General features: G+C 45.9%; 1 protein-coding gene across 2 annotated transcripts in view; it reads left to right on the plus strand.

The window, feature by feature from the left end:
- The first annotated feature begins 11871 nt into the window (after positions 1-11871).
- The window catches only part of GPC1 (glypican 1), a 222285-nt gene continuing 210258 nt past the window's right edge, over positions 11872-23898 (plus strand). Inside the window, exon 1 of one of the 2 annotated variants that reach the window (XM_056358663.1) lies at positions 11872-11976. Coding sequence is in view for 1 of the 2 variants with exons in the window: in XM_056358662.1 (XP_056214637.1) it covers positions 23036-23192 (157 nt within the window). In the remaining variant the exon portion in view is untranslated. Of the gene's footprint in view, positions 11977-22512; positions 23193-23898 lie in introns of those variants that run through there. The other variant, XM_056358662.1, reaches the window with a different exon arrangement.

A 23898-nucleotide genomic window follows, 5' to 3' on the forward strand; every position in this document is an offset into this window, starting at 1 on the left:
GAGAAACATTGCTAAGGACATTGGTGTTTATGTCTTCAGATCAAGAGTTTCTTAAAGATATGCTGTATTCAACGGCAGAATTTTGGATGTAAAACGGACCTATTGGGCTATTGCTAGACCAAACACAAGGCATGAACTACAAGTGGGTGGAAGGAGTGGAAACCACTAAGTGCAAAATTAAATTAATTGCACCCTTAGAATGGGCACGGGGAATGTAGGGGTGTGTGTGACCCCATGAGCTATGACTTACAGCTTCCCTGGGGAGCTGTGAAGGACTTTCCTTCTAACCACACCAGTGGGAAACTGCACCGAGTTTCTCTGGACTGGAAATTGCTCTTTGCCTATCACACTCATTGCTCTTCAGTGTATCCTTTAGAGATTTTTTGGCCGTAGTTTATTCAGTAACTAAAATTTTCTGCTTACCAATTCAGTTTCAGAACATGAACAGAAAACCAAACAGAGGGTACAGATGGGAACCGCAGCTGAACAGGGCAGGGTGAACCTCAAGTGAGTGACAGTTCCTAAGCAAAATGCTCTACATTTCTTAAACTCTTGGGTTTTTGCTATTCTGGCACAGCCTGTCTAGAAATAACACTGCCTGGGATAAGCTCTCCTTGTAGCAGTTGGTTATGTTGCAGAGAAGGAGCACTTTTGCAGTAAAGGTCAGCGTGAGCACTCTTGCTTGCATGCTGCAGTGCAGCCTGGTCACCTGTGGCTCTCTCCATAACCAGCTAATTGGTGTGGTCAGAGTTCAGTGATGTTGTGTGTGAGCCCAGGGAGTCCCTGTAACCTGCAAGATCAGAGCCCAAGTTTAAATGTGCAGTAGCCGGACTTTTTTTTTTTTTTTTTGGTTTTCAAAATAAGGGGCTCTGCTTGGCCACAAGGCTGAGCTCTGTGCTTGCCTGAGTTTGAAGCTGCTTATTACTCTGAAGTCCTACAACAGCTTCTTGCTTCTGCCTCTTTCAGGGCTGGCCCTCAGAGCTTAATTTGCATACATGGTTAAAATAATTATGCATGTAAATTAGACATGCTCTTTTAACTTCATTGCGTATCTGAATACCCCATTAAAGCGATTTAGGGGCACCTCTGGTCAGTGAAGGTGACTTAAAACTAACTTGTTCACATCATGTGAGTATACATTGTCTGTTTCAGCTGGGTCCTGACCAGCAGAAACGGCTTAAACTATTCCAGATTTGTTCTCAGCTCATGTCTGACGGCTCGCTTAGGACCATTATATTTATAGATATGTATATATCTGTATCCATATCTCTATATACATTCATTTTTAATCTAGGTTCACTTAGATAAAACATTTCAAATATTTAGAAGAGAAGGGAAAGGACAAGTTTCTCTCTTGTGAGGAGAACTGAGTCTTTCCTGAAGACTGAGCACTTTGATAATTTTCTGCAGCAGTTATCTTCAACACCAGATTTTGGCAGAACATGATTGAATTAGGGCCTGAGGGTACAAATTCCATTTCAGCAGTGTGTTGGAAGATGGAGTCTGCCAGCACAGACAGAGACGGTACCTGCAATGTAAAAACTTGGGAACAGAAGGGGCATCGTGGTGTTCATGACTGGAGAGAGCAGCAAAGAGAAAGCCTTGGCCAAAGTCCCCTTTGAAGTCTGCGGCAGAGCCAGGCTGGGGCCAAGGCAGGCTCAGTATGGATGAGGGATGCTGCAGGCAGTGATGCGCTTATCTTGCCTGGTGGGAAAACACACTCTGCACAGGCTGAGGGTAAGATGGATTTTTCTGATCCTAGCCCAGCATTTCAACAAAGTCCTTCCCTGTCCCCATACATTTTTTAAAAATAGGACTTTATTTTATCCTGTCTATGGGATTTGAACATTGGCAGTAAGTGCAAATGAGCATTTTCTTCCATGGGGTTGAAGACCACCCAATCAAAACCAGCACCAAGGAGCTGGTGATATGTACGTGCTTAAGTTAATCCACCACTAAACTTCACCCATTTGCATTGTGTCTTTTTTGTTTGTTTTTAATCAGCATCACTTATGTTATTATTTGAAGACGACAACATTTTATTTAATTGAGAGCGTTCACTTAAGTCATTCTGTTTCTACAGTGCCTGTCTCTGACAGTGTAGGAACAAGTTACAAATAGCATCATTTATGGTGAGTGGCCCAACGCCTTATAGCCAGAGCAGCAAAGTTAAACCTTATGAAAACCCTGGAGCAAACGCTGGAAAAGGTCAACATCTGCTCGGTTGGAATTGCCTATAAATCCCAGGGACGATGGCACCCTGCAGCACAGTGCAGTGCTCGAGAAGAAACCTTATGCACAAGCCATTAGAAAGGGAAGAAGGGGTCAGAACAACTGATAGTTTTAAGTAACTGAAGGACTTTTTGAAAAAGAATGATTTTTCTAACTAAATTAAATATGAAACTTGCTGTGTCAATATAGAGGCAGTAAGAAAATAAGGTAGTGGTTTACACTGGTTTCTCTTTAAACCGCTGTGTCTTGCTTTAAGGACATGCATTGTGGGGAACTGCAAATTCAGGTCTTAGCTCTGTGGTCTGCTTCTTCGGGCCCTGGGACTGTCAACTCGAGCCTGCTGGGTTGGACTGCAGGGGCTGGCTGGCTGCTGAGCAAAACGTGGAGGAGAATGCACAGGTATTAACCTTTCTCTCAGGGGTCAGAGCGCCGTCAAAATGCCCTTCCACAGAAAGTAACAGAATAAGATTAATTTTACATGCTACAGCTATGATTGTCTGAGCATTGTGGGGAAGGCAGGATAAATTCAGGCAGACAAAGTTTCATTAATTGAGGGAATTTCCAGGGTAATTTACAGATGTTCAGGGACCTGACCTATTTCAATTTGAATAATAACCGATGACAGAGATCGATATACACCAACCTTCTATTTAAAAAGAGGGGAGAAGAGAAGAGAATTATTTTGGGTTAGGGCTTCTTAATTTAGTATTCCACAAATATGGAATTGTTTTGCTAAGCCCAGCTAGCACTTGTTCCTCGTGAGATTTAAACTTAAAATCAGTGCATTTAACTTTGCTTTATGTAAAAGATTCACTGTAACGTGAAGTTACTTGCCAAGTTTTAAAATTTCAGCTATAATTTTTAACAGTAGATTTTTTTAGACTATTTAGAAAGAAATAATCTCAAGCCCTCTGGGGAATCAGTTAATGTTTAATGCTTTTCTACTCTGACGTCAAAATTTCGCGAGTAGGTAACCAAGAAATGCGTTTAGCTCACAAATTCCTTGAAATGCAGTGCTGTGTGGAATAAACACCTCTAATAGTGGATTAATTCAGCTGTTTTCAATGTCACTTTTCTCTTCAGTTAATACTAAACATTGTGCTTGCCTAAGGTAACAGTGGCACCGAGCATCTACCTCCTGGTAACTGTTGTTTGTATTTCATTATAGTCCTGAGTTCCCAACAAAGATAGTTCTTGGCCTGCATGCTGTGCGAATACTTAGAATAAAGACCCCGTCTCTGGGACGTTTGCAGCCTCCTAGATGTAACGGAAAGGCAATCCACTGACTTGGCAGATCTCAGTAATAAGCTCTAAGTAGAAGGAGGTGCTTTGAACGTATAGTCTGTCATTTAAAACTAGGCTTAACCTTTAGCATGGTACTGCCTGGCAGAGCCATCTGTCCATTAATCATTTAGATTCCCTGCTGACTGTTTTCCATCCATTTCCATCTCTCTCATCTGGCTTCTCCTGGCTGTAGGGGGAATACAGTATTTCTCACTGTCTGCCCCAAAATCTTGGCGTAAATCTTCCTCAGAGTATGGGATTCAGCATAGGCCAACCTTTAGAAGTAAACTTGCGCTAATCTTACTCCTAACAATCAGAGTAGTAGTAAAATAGCCCCAAATGTTGCCATTAGGTTAAAGACAGATATCCACTATGCAAAACAATGCAAACTGGTTCCCGAGAATAACTTCTGTTCTCTGTACCATAATATAAGAAACTGTTAAACATAGACAGCTCCTGTGAATGGTGCTTCTCCATCTCCTGGCAAAACATGCACATTCATGCCCAGTTCTCATATATCACATCACAGTATCTGAGACTGGGGAATGCAATTTCTTGTGCTTAACTAGATCCCACAAGTCTTCCCAAGATACATAATATTGGCATTTGTGAAATACGAAGTTTATAAAGAATAGTGACTTCTTTTTGTTCAAGAAATAAGAGTTGGGCTCCCCCATGTCATTTTTACTGGTGAAGTGTTCATTCTCATAAAGGCTAATAATCTTATTTAGTTCCTTGTCTCCACTGTGAAGTACATTTGCAGCTTCTTTAATCTTTTCAGGATAAGCAAGCCAGCCAGAGGCTAAATAATTACTGACAGCTGTTAGGTACTGTCTGTCCTATTAGATGTGTTAATCAAATTTTGTAACTGCTTAGAAACTTCAACATTAGCAGAACAAGGCACGCTGGTCTTTTTTTTCCACCAGATTTATCCAGAACTATGTATTATGCATGTTTTTCTCTACGAAGTTTCCCAGAATTAACGTAAATTCTTGATCCTTCTCTTTCTTACACAATCATAGAAAAGACTAGGTTGGAAGAGACCTCATCTGCTCCAACCTTCTGTGGAAAGCAGGGCATACATTAAAGAATCTTAGAATGGTTTGGGTTGGAAGTGACCTTAGAGATGATCAACTTACATCCCCCCTGCCATGGGCAGGGACACCCCCCACCAGCCCAGGCTGCTCCCAGCCCCGTCCAGCCTGGCCTTGGCCACTGCCAGGGATGGGGCACCCACAGCTGCTCTGGGCAGCCTGGGCCAGCGCCTCGCCGCCCTCACGGGGGAGAATTTCTTCCTCATGTCTAATGTCCATGTGCCCTCCTTCAGCTTCCAGCCATTCCCCCTTGCCCTGTCGCTACGTGCCCTTGTCAAAAGCCCCTCCCCAGCTTTCTTGTCGGCCCCTTTAGGTGCTGGGAGGCTGCTACAAGGTCTCCCTGGAGCCTTCTCTTCTCCGGGCTGAACAACCCCAACTCTCTCAGCCTGTCTGTAGGAGAGGTGCTCCAGCCTCTGATCATCTTCGTGGCCTCCTCTGGGCTCATTCCAGCAGGCCCACGTTCTTCTTCTGCTGGGGCCCCAGAGCTGGACGCAGTGCTGCAGGTGGGGGTCACAAGAGCGGGGCAGAGGGGGAGAATCCCCTCCCTGGACCTGCTGTCGGTCACGCTTCTTGTGATGCAGCCCAGGATGCGGTTGGCTTTCTGGGCTGCGGGCGCACACTGCCGGGTCACGTTGAGCTTCTTGTCCCCCAGCACCCCCAGGTCCTTCTCCTCAGGGCTGCTCTCAATCCATTCTCCACCCGGCCTGTATTGACACAGGGGGCTGCCCTGACGCATGTGCAGGACCTTGCACTTGGCCTTGCTGAACTTCACAAGGTTCACACGGACCCACCTCTCCAGCCTGTGAAGGTCCCTCTGGACGACATCCCTTCCCTCCAGCGTGTGACCGCACCACACAGCTTGGTGTCATCGGCAAACTTGCTGAGGGTGCCCTCAGTCCCGCTGTCTGTGTTGCTGACAAAGATGTTGAATAGCACCGATCCCAGTACGGACCCCTGAGGAACGGCCCTTGTCACTGGTCTCCACTTGGACACTGAGCCGCTGTCGGCAGCTCTTTGAGTGCAGCCATCCAGCCAGTTCCTTACCCGCTGAGTGGTCCATCCATCCAATGCACGTCTGTCCAATGTAGAGACAAGGGTTTCGTGAGAGACTGTGTCAAATGCTTTGCACAAGTCCAGGTAGGTGACATCGGTTGCTCTTCCTTTATCCACCAGTGCTGTTGCCCCACCATGGAAGGCCACCAGATCTGTCAGGTACGACTTGCCTTTAGCAAAGCCATGTTGGCTGTCACCAGTCACCTCGTTTTCCATGTGCCTTAGTACAGTTTCCAGGAGTGTCTGCTCCATGATCTTGCCGGGCACAGCAGGACATTAGATATCAGCTTTCCTTCTGCTGTTGCAGGTACAGGCAGAGAATTTGGAGGGAGTGATCTCCATGCCAGGTATGGGTGAACTGCACAGGTAAGTTCAGTACAGGGTGACAACAGCAACAAATGTATCTTCAGTGTTTATGCGTATGTGGTGGGTCCAGCTGCAGCATGCTGCCATTCATACCGGGTAGCAGAGGCACCGATAGCTTTACAGTGCAATGCAAACTCTGTTTCTCTGTAATGGTTATTGCCAAATTAACATCCAGATGAAAGAGTTTTATAAACTGGATATTTATTTTGGGACCTTGTGGTTAAACATATAGCCTTAATGCAAGCACAGCTTGCAGTGATATTTCTTTGCATTGGTTTCCACATCCATGTATTCTGTTTACGAAAGCCAGTGCAGACGTGGCTAAGAAGAGCCTTCTGAACGCACACATATATATTTATGTGTGCAACTTGATGTGGTAACAGTCAAAATTCTCATAGCTGATTATTAAAGTAGCCTCCTAGCACCCCCTTTCACCTTCCTCACCCCAAAACTGCTGCTGTTGCTTTCTACGTTCCTTTTGTCTTGCTGCCTATCCACCCTTACCCTCACCAGTGCTCTTGGGCTTCTGTGGTCCCCTCAGTCCCCACGTCATGCCCAAATTCACCTGTGGATCCTGCAGCACTGGAGTGGAGCCCAGAGTGGCTCCATCTGCAAAAGAAGCGAGAACGATATATCCCTTTATTCATGCAGCATCTCCCAGAACAGTAGGTGTAAAATCAGATTTTGAATTTAGGACACAGCGGAGATTAATATTATGGGTTCTGGCCAGAAAAAAAAATGTACTCCAGGCAGATGCAGTGCTCTAATGGATTTAGTAGAAGCATGCTGTGCATATGTAGGTACATCACCAGGCCAAGTCCCTTGTGCTGTAACTGCTGCTTTCAAAAGCTAATGAGACAAAAATGCTAATTTCATGACCCATCCCCTGGAGTCCTCACAGAGCTCCTCTCCCTTGGGATTTGGGAGTGAATTGAGATTTAAGGTCAGACTGCTGCAGAAGTGTTATGTGTTGGGCTGAGGTAGGGAAGAACAAAGACAGTGCTTACAGTGGGTGGCTACTATTTATATACAGTGACAAAAATAGGGCCTCTCTGCATTTTTCCAGGTGTCCCCAGGCAGGTAGAGCACAAGAAGCCTGGGCCCTGAGCTGTGTCCATAGTCAGATTCCTCTGCAGTGAGTGAGATGCCCCAATGAACCCCCAGCCCTGTCACTTTGCCAGCCCAGTGTGCCAACGGGGCAGGCACTGGGGGCTTGGTGCCAAAGCCTTGGGCTGTTCCTGGCACACTAGTGAGCCTCCAATGGGCCAGAAAAACTGATCTTCTGCTGTCTCTGCCTGGTTCCTCATTACCATCACATCAAGTCAGATTTTATCAGGCCCACCGGCCTGCCTCTGGCTCCAGAAAATGAGAGTGAGCCTAGGGTCTATCAATCCCAGCCAAACTGAGACTCCTCTGAGTAACGGGTCTAAACTAGTCATATTTCCATAACAGAGATCACAAAAAGGAGTAAAACTGAAATATCTGTTTATTCCTATATCATCTCAAGGAACATTAAATGTGAAATCAGATCTCAGGGTCAAAACCTGGTCACTGCCACTTGTTTCGCCGTCACTTGTCAGTTTTCAGCCATTCCCGCAGGATCTCTGTGCCTCGCCACGTCAGTTTTGCTGTGCTTCTTGTCAGCTTCACAATAAGGAGCGAGGGGAAAAATTGGCAACCAGCACACAGGGATCAGAGGTGGAATAAATTGAGGAGGAGTGGTTAGAGAAACATGAAGGCCTTTGAGCTCAAGAGCACTGAAAACCCAACAAGGAATTAAAGATATATTTTAGACATGCAGTGAAAAACTGCACGAGCGCAAGCTCTGTAACATCAGGAATGGTTCTAAATTATAGCAAAAGGTGAAGAATCTGTGACTATTGCCAAAGAAAGGTAAAAGATCAGAGATAGTCCTGAACTCCAGCAAAAGGAAGCTGGAAGGGGCAGAAATTATGGTAATCAAACTGAAAAACAGATTACAAGTTTTCAGTCAGCTGTGCTGGTTAGTGCTAGAGCAGGAGCTGTGGGAAGCCATGAGGTTTTGCAGAATAACTGCTGCGTGTCTGTGATGCCAGAGACACGGGCAAAATTTTGGGAAGCGGGGAGAGAGCTTTGAGCACCTGGTTTAAGCACATACTAAGCTCATACTCATTACAACTGTGCTGAAACCTCGGTAGGCAACCTTGTGTGGATCAGCTGCCATTATGGCATCGCTCCCAGTGAAAAAGGAGAGGTTTGGTCTACATATTGGAAGGAGAAAAATCTTAGAGGACCCCAGACTACTCAAAAAGCAGTAGCCATACATATCAGGAAAAAATCTAATTTCTTATTCACTCTTATTCAGTGTGTTCACTGTGGAAAGAGTAGCATCTGGGGGCAGAAGGGATTCTGCAGCCCACCATCCTGCACAGCTCTGGCCACTGCACTGGAAGATTCTGGCATTGATCTCCCAGCATCTGTTAGAACCAACGTATTTTTAGATGTATGTCTGCTAGGGATTTTAAGACTTCTAGAAATGGAAATTATGACACATCCTTGAATGGGCTGCTCTCATATCTACTTCCCTGGGGGTTAAAAAAAAGAAGTATCTTATCTGAATTGCTCCCATTCAGAGGTTTTTGTTATGTCCTTATCTCCCAGGTAATGAAGATCTTTCCTTTGTGAAATCCCCTCTCCACATAAACACTTAGCACTAAACTCACTCTTGAACAGTCTCAAGGATATATAACGCTTGCCTGATGCTTCTCAGTGTAGAATTCTTTTCTTCCCAATTGCTTATCATTTTGCCAGACTGGAACCAGTGAAGTTGATTTTCCAGTCAGCGTTATTTTCCAAGCTTAATGACTGCTTATGCCTTTTTTTTTTTTTTTTTGGTACGTTTCAGCCAAAATGATTCAGTCATGTGCAAGAATAAGCAAAGGGAAGCAGATCTTTGGTTGGTTTGTTTGTTTTTAATGGTTAAAAAAAAAAAAACAAAAACAAACAAAAGCCTTGAGTAGCATTTGGAAAGGTGTATCTTTGTTGTGGAAATAAATTCCATGATGTTTTGAAGTGCCATGATACCATCTTGCCATTTAAATAAAATAATAATAAAAATTAATTGTTCTGCCTTCAAAGCTGGGCTTGGTTAAAATACAGCAACCAAGGCAGTGTTTGGGGCCTTGCTGGGAAGAGCAAGGGTAAACCAAAACGTTGAATAACTACCCAACGCGTTATGCCCTGTCCATTTTAAGCCCCAGCTGAAGCAGACGATTAATATGCCCAAACATACATACCTAAGGCTATGGCGGAACATGTTGTAGAGATTGTAGGTGTAGCTATTCTGGCTTTCTTATTTTTTAATGTCTCTATTTGACCCTGCTATTCTGGCTTTCTTATTTTTTAATGTCTCTATTTGACCCTTTAAGCAAAACAGTGTTGGTTTTACGTTGTATTTTACACCTAACGAGGCAGAGAGGTGTGGTTTATTTAGTCTCTCAGTATTAGGTAGCTTTGCAGTCTTCAAGCCGCAGCTGTAGCTCTTTTGCAGCCCCCCTCCGCCTTGCCAGCTCCTTTCTCTGAAGGGTGGTATGGAGTTCCAGTAATGCTTGCACAAATAGTTGCTCTGTAATTGCCATCGTTCCCGTGGTACGTTTTACTGGCAAACATCGAGTGTATCTGAGGGCTGCTCCCGATGCCAAGGGTTTTTTAAGATGCGCTGAGCACCTCTCTGTCTTGCTGAGTTCAGCTGGCGTTGACAGCTCCAGATACCTTGCAAGAGTAAGCACTTGACATACAAGGCAAGTGAGACAATCAGCATTTTATGCATGTCAGGATGTGATCATGCTTGTTTTAATTCCCTCTCCAATAAGCTTTCTTGCAGAAAAACAGCTCTTGCACTTTAAATAAAGTCCATGCCTTCAACCAAAAGGCAGCAAGTGTAATTACAGACTGTTTATGAGCAGGCTTTTGCATGAGAGAGTTATCTTTTGCTTTAGCTGTGTTTGTAGCCTATTAAATTTTAGATGACTCAAATAAGATTTTCTTTCTTGTTCCAGTAAAAATGTGCACCATCATTTTCATGCAGGTAATTGCATTATCTAAAAATATGGGTTCTTCACACGCTTTAGAACAGAGATGCTCTCTTAAATGCCAGGTTAGCGTCACAGTATGTATGTGTGCATGCCTGCATTTACATACGCGTGTACATATAACAGAATTTCTATGATAGTGGACCACGCTGACCACAGGTTGAGCATTACGGTGTTTTGGAAAGCATGCCCCACCACAATGAAGGAGAATGGGTGTTGCAGTTAGTCTGTTAGTGGGTCTTCTGCATGTTACCTGCTGATGAAACATGAATGATGCGTTATTGATAGAGGGCAAAAGGGATGACTGTCTGAAGTGAAAATGTGAGGATACATAACTATTTTACCCCAACTCACATAATCTGACCCTAAGACAAGAGAGTTGTGTTGGACCACACGGAAGCATTAGGCTGACATCCTCCACGTCATTTCTTTCCGTGGCACTAACAGTGTTAGCAATAGACCCCTGTGATCAGTGAAAAATGTATTGAGTTTAATTCTCCTTGGCACCGGAGAATCATTTGTATTGCCCCACCATGGCAAGTCTGTGCTAGCAGCCCTGGCTATGAGTAGAGAGCATTTTATTATTTATCATCTTTAAGTGTGTTCTTCTCTAGAGAAGTGCTGCTTTTAATGATAGATTTTTGGTGATGTGAATGTAAGATACATCACAGTTTCTGGTATCTTTTTAATTTTATGGATGGCACAGCTTAAAACCAGGAACATCAAATAAAATAACTACTGCTGAGAGTGAATAAAAGTTGGCAGGTATGGCAGTTTAAAATAGCCCTATTTTCACCCTAAATATAGCCTGGTTTAATTGAAATCTAGTGGTAGCTATGAGACAGCTGCTATATCAAAGACCAGTGACAGCCTGCTGAGGTTAAAAGAATACAGGCTGCCTGTGTCTCTGCTGAGATAAAGTGGCATCACAGAGAGCAGAGCAGCAGATAGACTGATGAAAAGTTAAGTTTTTAAAACACTGATTTGTAAAGCTTTTATGCAGTTTTCTTTATAGTTTGTTTGTCTCTGTGCTCCTAATAAAATAGGTTTCTGCCTGAAACCAGAAGCATGATGCAGATCTTCAGTTGCTGTTAACTGCTTTAGCTCAGCGGGAAAGGAAGCCACAGATGCAGATACAGTCAGTCTGTCAGGTGTCCCCACTGAAATTCTGCCAGTGTAGGAACAATAGTGATAGAATTTCCATTTTTTCTATGACAGAGTTTCTTACAAATGGGTGTTTTAGCTCCATGAGGTCAGTTTAAAACCACCACATGGTTTAGGGGACAACCCTCAGTACGTTAAAGCACAATCCAATTCTTGCATATGCTAAACTAAGTGATCTAACATAGTGATTTCGTTAGTACTCTGCTCTAACAGGACCACATACAGAAAGACCAGAGATTTAATTCTAGGAAGGAGTTGTCTCCATTGTCACAGGTAAAAAGTGGACATTTCTCATCAACCTGCTGCTTTCAATATCCTCTAATTAACAAGCATGGCTTTTAATTTCCATGCTTTCTGGTTATTATTATTTTTTCAGCCTTATATAGTCTAAACCCCAAACTCTCAGAGTTATCCTCACTGGTAGCTACTGTCATTCTTTTTACTTTCTGGTTCTTAATTAATATTTGCTGTGTTCTTACTAAGGTAAGTCTGTGCTTTCTCATTATATGAAATTAAAAGTAGATGAGCTTAGTTCCCAACTAAGAAAAGCTTTAGAAAGACACAGGGTACCTTCATATCTGGATTTATTTTCTTTTGATTTTGGTTCTCAGGAGGGCCCTTATGACCTTCTATAAACCCTATCAATCAAATTAATTGATGTATCATTGAGTCAGTGCTACGGCTACAAGCGGTCCTCCATGGCAAGTTCTGAGGTGAGTTCCTGACTTTCTTGATTATTGCACACAAACAAAACCTCTTTGTAGCTGTGGGTCACTGCTGAGTGAATACAGAATAAGGCAAGTGAAAGCTCATCCACCGCAGGTTTTGTGATTGCTCTTAAGAAGATGTGAGTTCAGTTCCTTTTCTGATCCACACACTCCCTGACCTGGCAGGATCAGGAGGAGCATTAGAAAGGCAAAGCAATCTGCCTAAACAGGAGAAAGAGCATCCTAATAGCAGCTCCTTAGCCGAGCAAAGAACAAAACCAGTAGGCAGGGAAAGCAGGGAGATTCATGAAGTGTGGGAGAAGAGAAAGATAACATACAGTGTGACTGGAGGGTTTGCACCCATGTGCTAAGGGGTACCGTTGTGATGGATGAATCAAGTGGTGTTGTGACCTTCCTTGGGTATCTGTAACTAGTGTTCTTTGCCGGCATCACTATATGTGTGTCATACAAACAAACATCAGTTTGGGAAGAGGAACCACACCAAAGGCATTAAGATACCTCAGAATTTTTTTTATATCCATTACGGCCCCAAATGTAATCCTAACTATATAGATGTACTTCACTCCTCCGGACTGCCAAGAAAGCTGAGACCACCCAGTCATTCACAGGAGGCTCCTTGCACACTGCAGGACAGGGCAGAGAGGTAGGAGTTAGTCCTCAGCATCACCACCCGAGGCGTGCATGCTCCCTGGAGCTAAGCTGCTTGATCCTGGGAAACCAAGGTGCTGCTGCTGAGGCACCTCAGTGCACAAAGAAGCCTCACTGGGAGTCACCTGAGTTCTTAATGCTGTTGTTGATGTCACTGTAACTTACAACGGTTGCAGATAACCATATTAGTAAATTGAGACTCTGTAAAGTGTACGTGAGAACGGGTCAGACCAAAGGGCTATCTCTGACAATGGCCACTAGTGTGTTTATAAGGAAGAACTTATAGCAGTGCTTCCACACTGAGCTTCCAGCAGTCTGTGCCTCAGGATCTCTCCAGCCTAGAGTGATATCTGTGCTTAATCACTATGTAAAATTCCCACTGATGTTAAGGGGAGTTTGTCTGAGAAAAGAGATTCCAGCCATCCCTACTAAGCTAAGAAAGATAATTTTGCAGTTTTTCTTTGCATTTGGCTATCTCCAATTTTGCTTTTCATATACAAAAGCAACAGTTAAAAGGGTGACATCAAAACATCCAAATCCATATGAACAGAATGCTTAATCAAAACCCATAAATGGAGAAAAAGGGGACTTTCTCTTGTGGGCTGCGCTGCATCTCTTGAAGAGTACATTTATTATGCTACTTTTTAAAGGGAAGGATTTTCAGCTCCTTCTCAATAGATAGTTTTAAACAGTTCATTTCACAAAACATTAGGAAGGAAAGATTTGGGGAAAATTGTATTTCTCTGCCTTGAAATTGAGTTATGGGCAGCGTGTTTGCCAGCTCATTTTTCTTGTTTGTGTGAAACAGACATTTGTGAGTTGTGGAAAATGAGCAATGGGAGGAGGGAGGAAATTGTCTAAGCCTACATAAGAAGGTTAGATAGTGTACTGCTATAATTTATAAGGATTTACAGACACTGCTGTGCTTTGATACTCAAGGAGGCCACTGTGGGCTGACCGCACAGTGCTTTCACCTTGTGACCTATCAAGCCAATGGCAGCCATAGATGGGTCAACTTTCGTCTGCCTTGAGGACATGGGAGCGACAGCAGCTGTTAGGTGAACTACTCTAAATTCTGATACTAGCTTTTGTAAATGAACTGGAGCTATCAGGCTGATGGCAGTAACAGAGATGTTAGTGACACAGACTTGCTAATGGAGGACTGAGGGGCTCACTGCAGGGTCATTCCCTGCAGGGTCATTCCCTGCAGGGTCATCAGCACATGCATTTACAGTAGCGGAGGCCATAGGAGTGAAAGTGGAGATCTTTTAGAATTATTTTCATGATGAGTGCTGCATGGACTGCAATGGTTCGGGGTTAATATTTTTTGCCAAATTCTTCATGATAGTAACTAACTAAATTAACTCTGAAATGGGGGGGGGGGGGGGGGGGGACGACGGACACGGGACGGGACATTGTGAGAAGCAGATGCCAAAAATGCCCTGAACTGTATTCTGACTTTTAAAGAAATGAATTACAGCATCCTGCCTGGGAAAACAGTGAGTACTTAGGGCTGTGAACTGGGTTTGCAGCAATGTGGTGCTTAGCTGCCTACCAGGGTTAACCTGCAACAGGATTCACAGTGGAAGGGAGGTTACAATTTTTTACAGGCAAGTACTGCATTAGCTTCTTAATTGAGGGGATTGTGTCTCTGTATGTTGAGACAGCCTCCTGTTTCCACCAAGATGGAGTTAGGAAGGACAGGCAGTCAGAGATTGCAAATAGCACTTTGGATCAGTCTTCTAAGCAGAGAACTCGATGGATATACTGGTATCCAGTACAAGTCCTCACTCGGTTAATCAAATGCTTGCAGTTTCTAGTAGTGGTTTTGGGTACGTCCCAAAAGTAAATTCTTCTCACTGGTCAGTAAGCTTTACAGGTGCCTCATACTTGGTTACCTTAGAGTTTATAAACCTTGTTAACGTTACAAAACCAAGAGCCAATAAAGCAGAGAAATGAAGTATTTTATTATGAAAATTTGGGAGCACAGCAAGGCTAAAGTACAGTGCTTCATTGGAGGAGCTAGTCTTTATTTTCTTAAATTTTGAAGACATGAGCTATGAAAGAATAATTTCTTCTCTTATCAATTGCATGTTCCATTAGGAAGCCACTTTGTCTTTTTCAGATTGAGCAGCTACAGTTATGAACGCACTCCATGTCTAATTGCCTTGGTTTAATAACAAACTCTCATACTAACGATATATGGTTTATATATATTACATCAACAAATAATATTTGTTAGCTGCTGCTGCACTGGAGGGAAGAGGGAACACATTAGGGCCTCTTGTGTTTTTGCAAATCCATTTCTAAATACAACATTAATGTTTTCAGGTTCCTTTATAAAGGAAAGGATGCTCTGTTTCATTTGGAATCTGAAAGATAGTCTCCATCTGACTGTAATTGGTTTTATATGCACCTAATAGTGGGAAGAAACTGATAGAATCTTCTTTAGAGACGAAAAAAAAAAAAAAGAATACGTCTTGGGTTAGCAGTCATTTAAAGGAATCAGAGCCAGAAAACCTGGCCCTGATTTTCGTCTCAAACCTGAATCTGTGTTAAAATCTGTTGAGGGTGCAAACATCATTCTAGAGAACACAATGGAAGTAAATTCATTACATTGAAGTAAATGTGTTATATTGTAAGCGTGAGCACCCCGCCTTAGCTCTGACAGGGAAAAATCAGGAGACTGGGAGAAGGAAAAGAACAGTGTGGATAGAGCAGAACGCAACAGCCACAAATAATCCAATATTTCATAATTTAATTTCACACTCACTAGACTGCAGAGGCATTGCAGACGGTGGGGAGAAAAATCTAAGAAGGGTGTTGGCTTGACAATGGTAACATCAGAGCTTAAAGAGGTCTGGCAGCTTTCCGAAAGTAAATGTGTGTCCTTCCTTCTCCCTCTCTTTCCCTACTCAATATAGATTAAAGTGACCTCTGGAGATAAACTACTGAACCCCCCCAAGTAGTTCTGCAGTGTAGTTTTTATTTGTACAGTATGTGAAAGAAGAGCTCAGATTAAATTCCTGGCCTTTCAGAAAAGTTTGTCTGTTCCTTAAAAAAAGAAATAAAAAGAAAAAAGGCTATTTTATTTTAAAGCCGGAGACTCTTTCATGGTCCCATGATCTCATGAGTTCTTTGGCTGGCCTGTGACCTTTCAACCTTGCACTACATGTTTCTTTTCTAAATTAGCCCGTGTTGAGACATCAATGGAGGAATATCAATGTTATTATAAAAGGCATCATTCTCTCCCAAAAATGTCAGTGTGAGTGAGTCATTGGACCTAACTGCTTAGCTTTTGTAAGGCAGGGAGAAAGATTTGAAAGTGTGAGCCAGGGTCCCCCAGTCCCCCAACTTCTATTTAAAATGCTTTAAAAAGCAATGTCCCTGGCATCTGCTACAATAGAGGCAAAGGAACTAAGCTTTGCTCCTTTAGCCACAGACGAAATGTCCTGCCTAAGGCAAAATTATGTATGTGCTGTAAAAATACATAGCTATTACAAACAATTTATTTTCAAGGTGATGCTCAAAAGTAGCCCTGTAAAAACAAATCAGCCATCAAAGAGAAAACCTTTTATAGAAGAACTAAGTGTCCCGGTGAGTTCTATCATTTCTAATACCCAGTGTCTCTGCATCTCCTGGTATTCATGCTCTCTGGATTCTAGCAGGTTGAGGAAATAAAATCAGATTAAGAGCTCTATTTTTAATCTTAAGAAGATGGGTTTGCATTGTCTGGCATCTTGAAGAATCCAGCACTGGATGTTTATGTGGTCCTGACCAAAGAAACAGTACCCAGAGAGACAGTAACATTACACAACAACGTTGGATTATAAAGATGCTTAATCCTCAGCCTGGAAAAACTGTTGTACCTTCACTGGCATCACACTATCTTCTGAGGACTTGGTCTCTGAGCACCTTTAAACTTATGTAGCCATAGCGGATTCATACACTGGCTTTGTGTTGCAAAATCCATACATCTTAAAATGAAAAACATGCTGGCCCAAATCCATTCCATCTGTAACTCTACTCATGTGTCCAGTTATATCAGAAGTGAAGCTGGCACACATCAAAAAATGTGTGTCACCTAGTAATTATCTTACTAACAATGCAGAGAAAAAAGCATGGGAAGGATGCATTTCCAAGCTCAAAGTCAGGTTTTCTCCCCCAAGTGTGAAAGGCTGCTGAGCATTTGCTGTTAGCCATCCTGCCAGCTACCTGGTGTTTCCACCTGCTTTACCTGCACCTCTGGCTGTTACCTGCACTGCACACTCAGCACTGCCTATTTTCTTTGGTCAGACAAAGTCTGGAGTGTGGGAGCCTCTGCTCACAACTGAAGGTATTCAGTGTTTTTCAGTACAGTGTTGTCAGTGTTTCCTCACAGCCAGTTTCTTTAGAAAAGCAGGTTCCACTGTACCTGACTGGATATGAGGGAAAAAACACACACTTGAGCAGAACGCAAGATAATTGTATTAATTCATCTAAGTGCTTTAGCCTGTAGTGTTTAATGTAGCAACATCTGAGGATGAAGTGTCAGCTGAGAAGTTCCATTAGTGTTGCCAGATGCCTGCATTGCAACTTCACACATTTCTTTTTCCATGGCTGTAACTTTTTTTCTCGCAGAAGCGCAGGATGTCTGTCCCACTTCCATGTGCCTTGGACCAATGGTCAGGGATGCGCTGCTGAGCTAGCACTCACCCAGACGCAGTGTGGGTCCCATGGGCATTCTTAAGCCAATGCCCAGAGACTGATCAGACAGTGAGAACAAGGGGAGATTTTTATTTGAAAAATCCCTTTCAAAAATGGTCAACTTCTGAATATAACCTCTTGAATGATAGGAGGAAGGTGTTCGATTGCAACTTCTGCAGGAAGTGGGAGAAATCTACATATCACTGCAGTGGCATGCTGAAACGACACATCTCTAACCTCATATTTTTGGGGCCAATTTTGAGCCATTTCGTACTATCGAGCTAAGCTCTGCTTATCAAACATAAAACAGATTCAGTGCCACGTCCATATTCTTTGTTCGTTGTTGCATATGTTTTGGCGGAGCTGGGAGTGGGAAAAGCTTTACTGAACGTCGTGTCCAGAAAGGATGAAATGTACTTCCTGGGGCAGACCCAATTAGCAGCAGTTTCTCTAATGAGTTTATGGCATTTATTTATTTTTTTGGCCTTTAAGACTTCTTTCTACTGGGAAATCTCTGACTCATATATAATACAAGTACAGTCCTGCAGGGTGGAGTCATTTGTAAGAGGTCATTAAAGCAATACCTTCCTTTAAGTCGCTGCTGTAAAATTGGGTTGTTCAATTTGAACCATAGCACAGAGTGGCAATTACCCGCATTAGCCAGATTCTCTCTCTGAAATTATTTAGCTGTTCAGAACCTCCCTCTGCAGAGTACTAGCCACACGGGGGAATTAAGCATTGCATGAAAAGGGAATTGGTCTCTTCCACCGAAGGGTCGAACAGCAGGTTGGCCGAGCCTCGGCATATGCTGCTGCGCTTGTCCTCGGTGCAGACCCCCTTCCTCTATTCCTCAGCAGCCAGAATTGAGATCATCCTTGGCCTGGGTCTGGAATCTGGCTCCCTGAAGTCCTGGGAAGGATCCCCACCTCTGTACATCTATCAAACAATATTCTTGATTAATTAATCTGAACACACAAATCCTAACAAGCCTTATCATCTCTGTGTGGCAAATGGCTTCTTACGAAGTCAGTTGAGATCAGGCTGGATTAATCAGTCATTCAAAGGGGCTGATCTGATATTTTTGGTGACCGAAACAACCACACATGCGCTTCCTGCGCAGGTCAGAAAAGCTTCACAGGGAAATGTGCAGAGGGCAGGAGGAGGTGCTGGATTTCTAATGAAGGAAGATCCAGTGAAGAAGTAAGCAGCTATAGATAGCAAGGTGTAATCTAGTAAATCCTCTGAATAACTTAATTAGATTTGACTCAGCAAAACACATGTCCAGCTTCTGCTGAACACCGGCCAATGTTGAGGGGGCAGGGAACAGGGGGGCAGCTTTCATGAATCCTGTAGGAGACAGATATAGCAGAGATTAAAAGAAAGAGGCGGAAAAGGTACTGAGATACTCCTACTTTGATGAAAATTTGTAATCTGAAGGTGCCAGAATTTCTAATGTTTCCGCAGAATCAAAAGTAGTGTAGAACTGGCTGAGGGAAAGGTGCTGAGGGTTTCATGACGTGACTTTGGTGAGAGGGAGGAAGCTGTAGCCCACTTATGCTTTGCCTCTCTCCTTTCCCTCCCCACTCCCCATTCTGTGTGAGCTCTGTACTGGACGCATAGTGAAAAAGGTAGAAACGCCACTGAATTCACGTGGGAATGCTCTATTCTTTTACGCAGCTTCAAAGATACAATGCAATTTGATAAGGTTATCTTGGTTTTCTCCTGTTCTGGTTTTGCTGTCAGACTCCAGGTGGCTGTAACTCAGCATAGGTCCATTTTGGAAACAGCTGGAGGACTGGTGGGTGTAATTGCATTGCTGCCTGTGCAATTCTTGATTTGCATCCATATGAAACAGAGAGGCATGTCCACTGCATTGCAAAACTTGTGGACAGTGCTAGAGAAACAAGACAACCCTGTGAAAGTTGAGGCTGTACAAAGCCTCTGTTCACTTTTTTTTTTTTAAAGGGTAGCCTTCCCCACTTGTGCCAGATGATTTGGCTCTTCTTCATCATTATTGCTTCTTCATAATGCTTGGATCAGCTTTTCAGTGGGCAGCACTTTTTGTTGGGACTGTCAAGAGGTGATCTCCACAGCAGGATGGATTTTCTGTCTTCCTCTGACTATCCTGCTGGCTAGCTGTGTGCTTTTCTCCTCCTCTGCATTTTGTCTACTCATCTTTGTGTTTTACTGTGCTTTTTCTTATCTTCCCCAGTTCTAGCTCTTTCTGCCCGTCATTGGACAATCTGTTGTTCACTTTTTGCCAAGCTCCATTCTTTATAACTGAGAATGTTCAGAATGTGTGGATCTGGTCCTCAGATACACACAGAAGACATCAAATTTATAATGGAAGCCAAAAATACATTTTCACCATGACACTTTGAAGATGTTTATTTCAATTTGCTTAAAACGTACCTAGCTCAAATCCTGTGTCTGCATACAAATTTAACAGCAAAACAAATAGACGCGCCTCATAATTTAAGATCTGTTTGCTCAGGGTTGGATCCTGTCTAGACTTGCAGATAGCTTCTTTGTTGAAGAGCTTATATCAGTTCAGGGTTATTTTTATTTTGTCTACTTATAAGCTTCTCATTATGATAGTATGCGAGCACCTCACAGACAGGTGTTCAGCTAAGAAGCGCTCTTATCCCTATTTAGGAGGTAAGTGATGATGGTCACCTAATCACAGAGGTTTGGGGCAATGTGATCTGTGCTGGCAGTTGGTAGCCCAGTATTTCACCATGGGAATAGCAGAGCGCATGTGAATAAGCAGAGTGTGTGCTGCGGTCTCTCAGGATTTTATCAGGAATGATATGATTTTAGTCCCTGCCATGGGCACTATTATCACTCAGCTTGGGGAAGTGAGACGTGTGTAAAGAAGGGAAATACTTCGGTCTGTGAAACGATCTCTAGCTCGGGGGATGGTCCCAAGGCCAGATCCCTAGGGTTTCAGTCCCAGTTCTTCCCCTGTCAGCAGTTAGCATTTCAGTGCACTTCAGCAGCTGTATGACTGCGGAAGGCTTCCCGCTGCAGCCGTAGCTCACAGAGAGCTTTCCCAAGGGTGCTTCAGGCAGAGCTGGAAGCAAGCCCTCGATATACAACGGCGGTGAGTAGCCGACGCCAGGCTTTGAGAAGGAAAAGAGAAAATTAGGTACTACTCTGGTCCCCTGTGTCACCTCGAGTCATTCTCTAGCGGCCAGACCAGATAAGAGGTTTATGACTCTGCCTTCCTTCTCAACCAAGCACTTTGTCTCTTTGGAGTTTGCATTCCTGGAGTTCATTCCCCTTGACAGACCCGAGTGAGAGCATTGTTAACTGCATGTCTGTATTTGATTTTCCCTCTGATTTTCCAAGAGGGGGAACCAAGATCCTGGTGTTCCTGTAGTGCTGGCAAGTAGCTGTATGGATTCCTCTGGTGCTTGATTTCTGCTGTCATGGCAGTTGGATTAATTAGATGAGATCCCTCACATAGGTCTCTGAATGATGTGTTCAAAGCCTGGGGTGGGGAAAGGGTTATGGCTATAAAATTAGAATAAATACCCAGAAGTAAGAGCTGAAATAACCTTGTGCCACATAACGTACTTGGTAACCTGCTATGCGTGCGGTACTCTTGCATTTACAAAAGAGATCCCATTTAAAAACAGGATAGGTCAGACTTTACATTATCCATGGCAGATCTTTTCCCCATGTTATTTCCAGGAACAAGACCCATTTCCATGCTCCAGAAAACCCACAAAGCAAGTGTCCCCCAAGTTGCTGGGACTCTGTAAGCCTTTGGTTTCTAAACTGTGCATCTCTGAGAGACGCAGCAAAACACCAGAAAGCATAATGTCATCTGTAGAAGAATTAAGATTTGGGTGTATGGGGTGTATCCGACTCATAGTTTTTAACTTTCGGTGGTAATGATGTGTCACCTTAGTCATGATTTTCATTACAAAACTCTCCCTGTCTTCGCAGTTAGATCCCCTTAATCTGCTTTTTTCTATCTCGTAGATGAATTTAATTAGGAAGATTTGATAGGAAATCGCTAGGTGATTTCATAGGAAAGCAACAACTTGTCTCTTCCCTACTGCCATCCTTCCCCTCCCTGGGGCCCTTTGCCATCACTTACTTCTCCCTTACTCATTCCTCGGGAGAACAAGCAGTTCTGAAGCAACAAGGTGAACGACCCAACTTTCCCACATATTTTTGCATGTCTGAGCGACTGGTCCAAAATGTACAATCTCTAATAAATTTTGCTGGTGGGTTTTTTTGGTTTTGTTTTGGGGGTTTTTTTGTTTTGTTTTTTTTTGGGCGGAGGGCATGGTGGTCTTTCTGTGTGGGATTGCTGATGCCTAGTAAGGTGTAAGCTCCCAGGAATGCTTCAGCTGAGGCAAGGGTACATGCCCTCTACTTTTCCTGCAGAAAACAGCTGCTCTCAGAAGATGCAGAGGACCTTTGGGTCCCCTCCCTGCTGTGGAAAGTGCTGTAGGCACCGGCCAAAGCCTACGACCTCATCTGGGGGGAGACCCCGGGGCATCACCTGGAGACACGGGTGATGACAGGTGCCTGCGTTCTGTGGGAAGCAGTTTGGGACGTGGCTGGCAGAGCTGCAGGGGCACCAGCTGCAGGAGCTGGCAGGCTGCTGGAGGAACTAAACTCCAAAGCTGGGGCTCCGTAGCTGAAGGTCGCCTCTTTCCACAGCTGCGCTTAAAGCGGGGCGCTCTCCCTGCTCTCGGCTGGGACGATGCTACTCACCGCTCTGCCGACGTGCTGTGTAAGGGCTTCCAAGGGGTCGTTATCCACCAAACCTGGGGACACTCGGGGTCTTCAGGCTACGCACCGGGCGGGCGGGGGGGGGCTGTACAGCGCCCGTTTGCGCTACCTCCCTGCCTGAGGCCGGCGCGCAGCCCCCCGGTGCCCGAGGCTGCCCGCGCCCCAGGGCTGGCTCTGAGCCCGCCGGGGCAGGGGCTGCCGCCGCGGCCGAGACCCCCCGCCGCTCGCCCAGCCGGAGGCCGGCTCTGCCCCGCGGCGCCGGGGCCGGGGCCGGGCCGGGCGGTGCGCAGAGCCCGCGGCGGGGGCGCGGGGCGGGGGGCGGGGCCGGGCCCGGGGCGGGGGGCTGCGCCCTGCGCGGGATTGGCGCGGGGCGGCGTGATGCCACGTCCGGCGGGGGAAGCCCGGCCTCGCTCGGAGCCTCCCCCGCCGCCCGGCTCGGCGCGCAGGTGGAGCGGTGCCGGCGAGCGGACCGACACGCCGAGCCCAGCCCAGCCCCGCCGAGCCCGGCCCCGGGAGCAGCCCCGCCGCCCGCCCCGCGCCCCGCCCCGCTCCGCCCGGCCCGGCCCGGCGGCGCCGCAGCCGGCAGCATCGCGGCGGGACTGCCCGGGGATGCAGCCGCGCTAAGAACAAAAGCCCTCTGCGCGGTCACGCTCCGGGGCGTGAAGGCGGCCCGACCCGGCCAAACTTGGATCGCTGCCCCCCCCCGCCCGCCGCTCCTCCGCGGCCGTGCCCAGGATCGAACTCCCCGGCGCCTTCCCCGCACGCCGCGGGCAGCGGCAGCGCCTGCGACCCGGGGCTCCCCCCGCCCGCCGTCCCGCCGCGGCTGCCCGGGGAGGGGGGGCCGCGCCCCGGAGCCCCGCCGCCCGGCTCCGCGCCGCCCGGGGCCCCCGGCCGCCTGCCCGCCGCGGGACCTTGGCTTTGCCCTTCGCACGGCAGGTGGCGGGGCCAGCGGAGAAGGATGCGTTTCTTCCCGTGGGGATTTTGGCTGCTGTGTGTCGCCTCCGCCCCGGCTCGCGGTGACAGCGGCAGCAAGGCGAGGAGCTGCGCCGAGGTCCGGCAGCTGTATGGGGCCAAGGGCTTCAGCCTCAGCGGCGTGCCCCAGGCCGAGATCTCCGGTGAGTCCCGCGGAGCGGCAGGGGGGGTTCCCCGGGCACGGCGCGGGGTGCGGGGGGCCGCGCTCGCCACCCGCCGCTGGAGTTTGTCCCGGGTCCTGGGCGGCGAGAAGTTGGACCCGGGAGATTTTCCCGGGGGTCGGGCACCCCTCCTTTCCCCGGTGCGGCACCCCCTCCCCGTGCAGCACCCCCTTTTCCCATGCAGCACCCCGTGCAGCCGCTGCCCGCGCTGGGCAGGGTCTCTCCAGCGGCGGGGGGCGGGGGGGGGCGATGCGACCGAAGCTGCTGGGTGGGGGTTATCGCGCCGAGTGTTCGGGGGTGGTTTTCTTCTTTTTTTCATTGTCTCGTTTCTTCTGTTGGGAGGACCGTTGAAATGGGCTCAGGGTTTTGGTTCAGGAATCAGGGTAATCAGACTGGAATGGGCTTTGGCGTTGGAGCTGGAAAATGTCACAGGGTTAGGAGAGAGAAGAATTGATTTCTTTTAATCTTCTTTTGGATGGGAAACGAACCTATAAATGGCGTTTGTCACTTGTTAAAAATGAAACGGGAGTAAACCGACCCTGTGTCAAGCGTGCAAAGCACAGAGGAAAGCTGGACAACCTACATCAGAGTGTCCCCTGCCTTCCCTCGGGCTTTGGCGAGCCTTGGTTGCTTTCCTCCTCTTGGCAGAAAACCACTGAAATACCAAAGAATATTCAAGGTCTGGTTT

Source organism: Falco biarmicus, chromosome 13, assembly GCF_023638135.1.
Source record: "Falco biarmicus isolate bFalBia1 chromosome 13, bFalBia1.pri, whole genome shotgun sequence".
NCBI classification, from domain to species: Eukaryota; Metazoa; Chordata; class Aves; order Falconiformes; family Falconidae; genus Falco; species Falco biarmicus.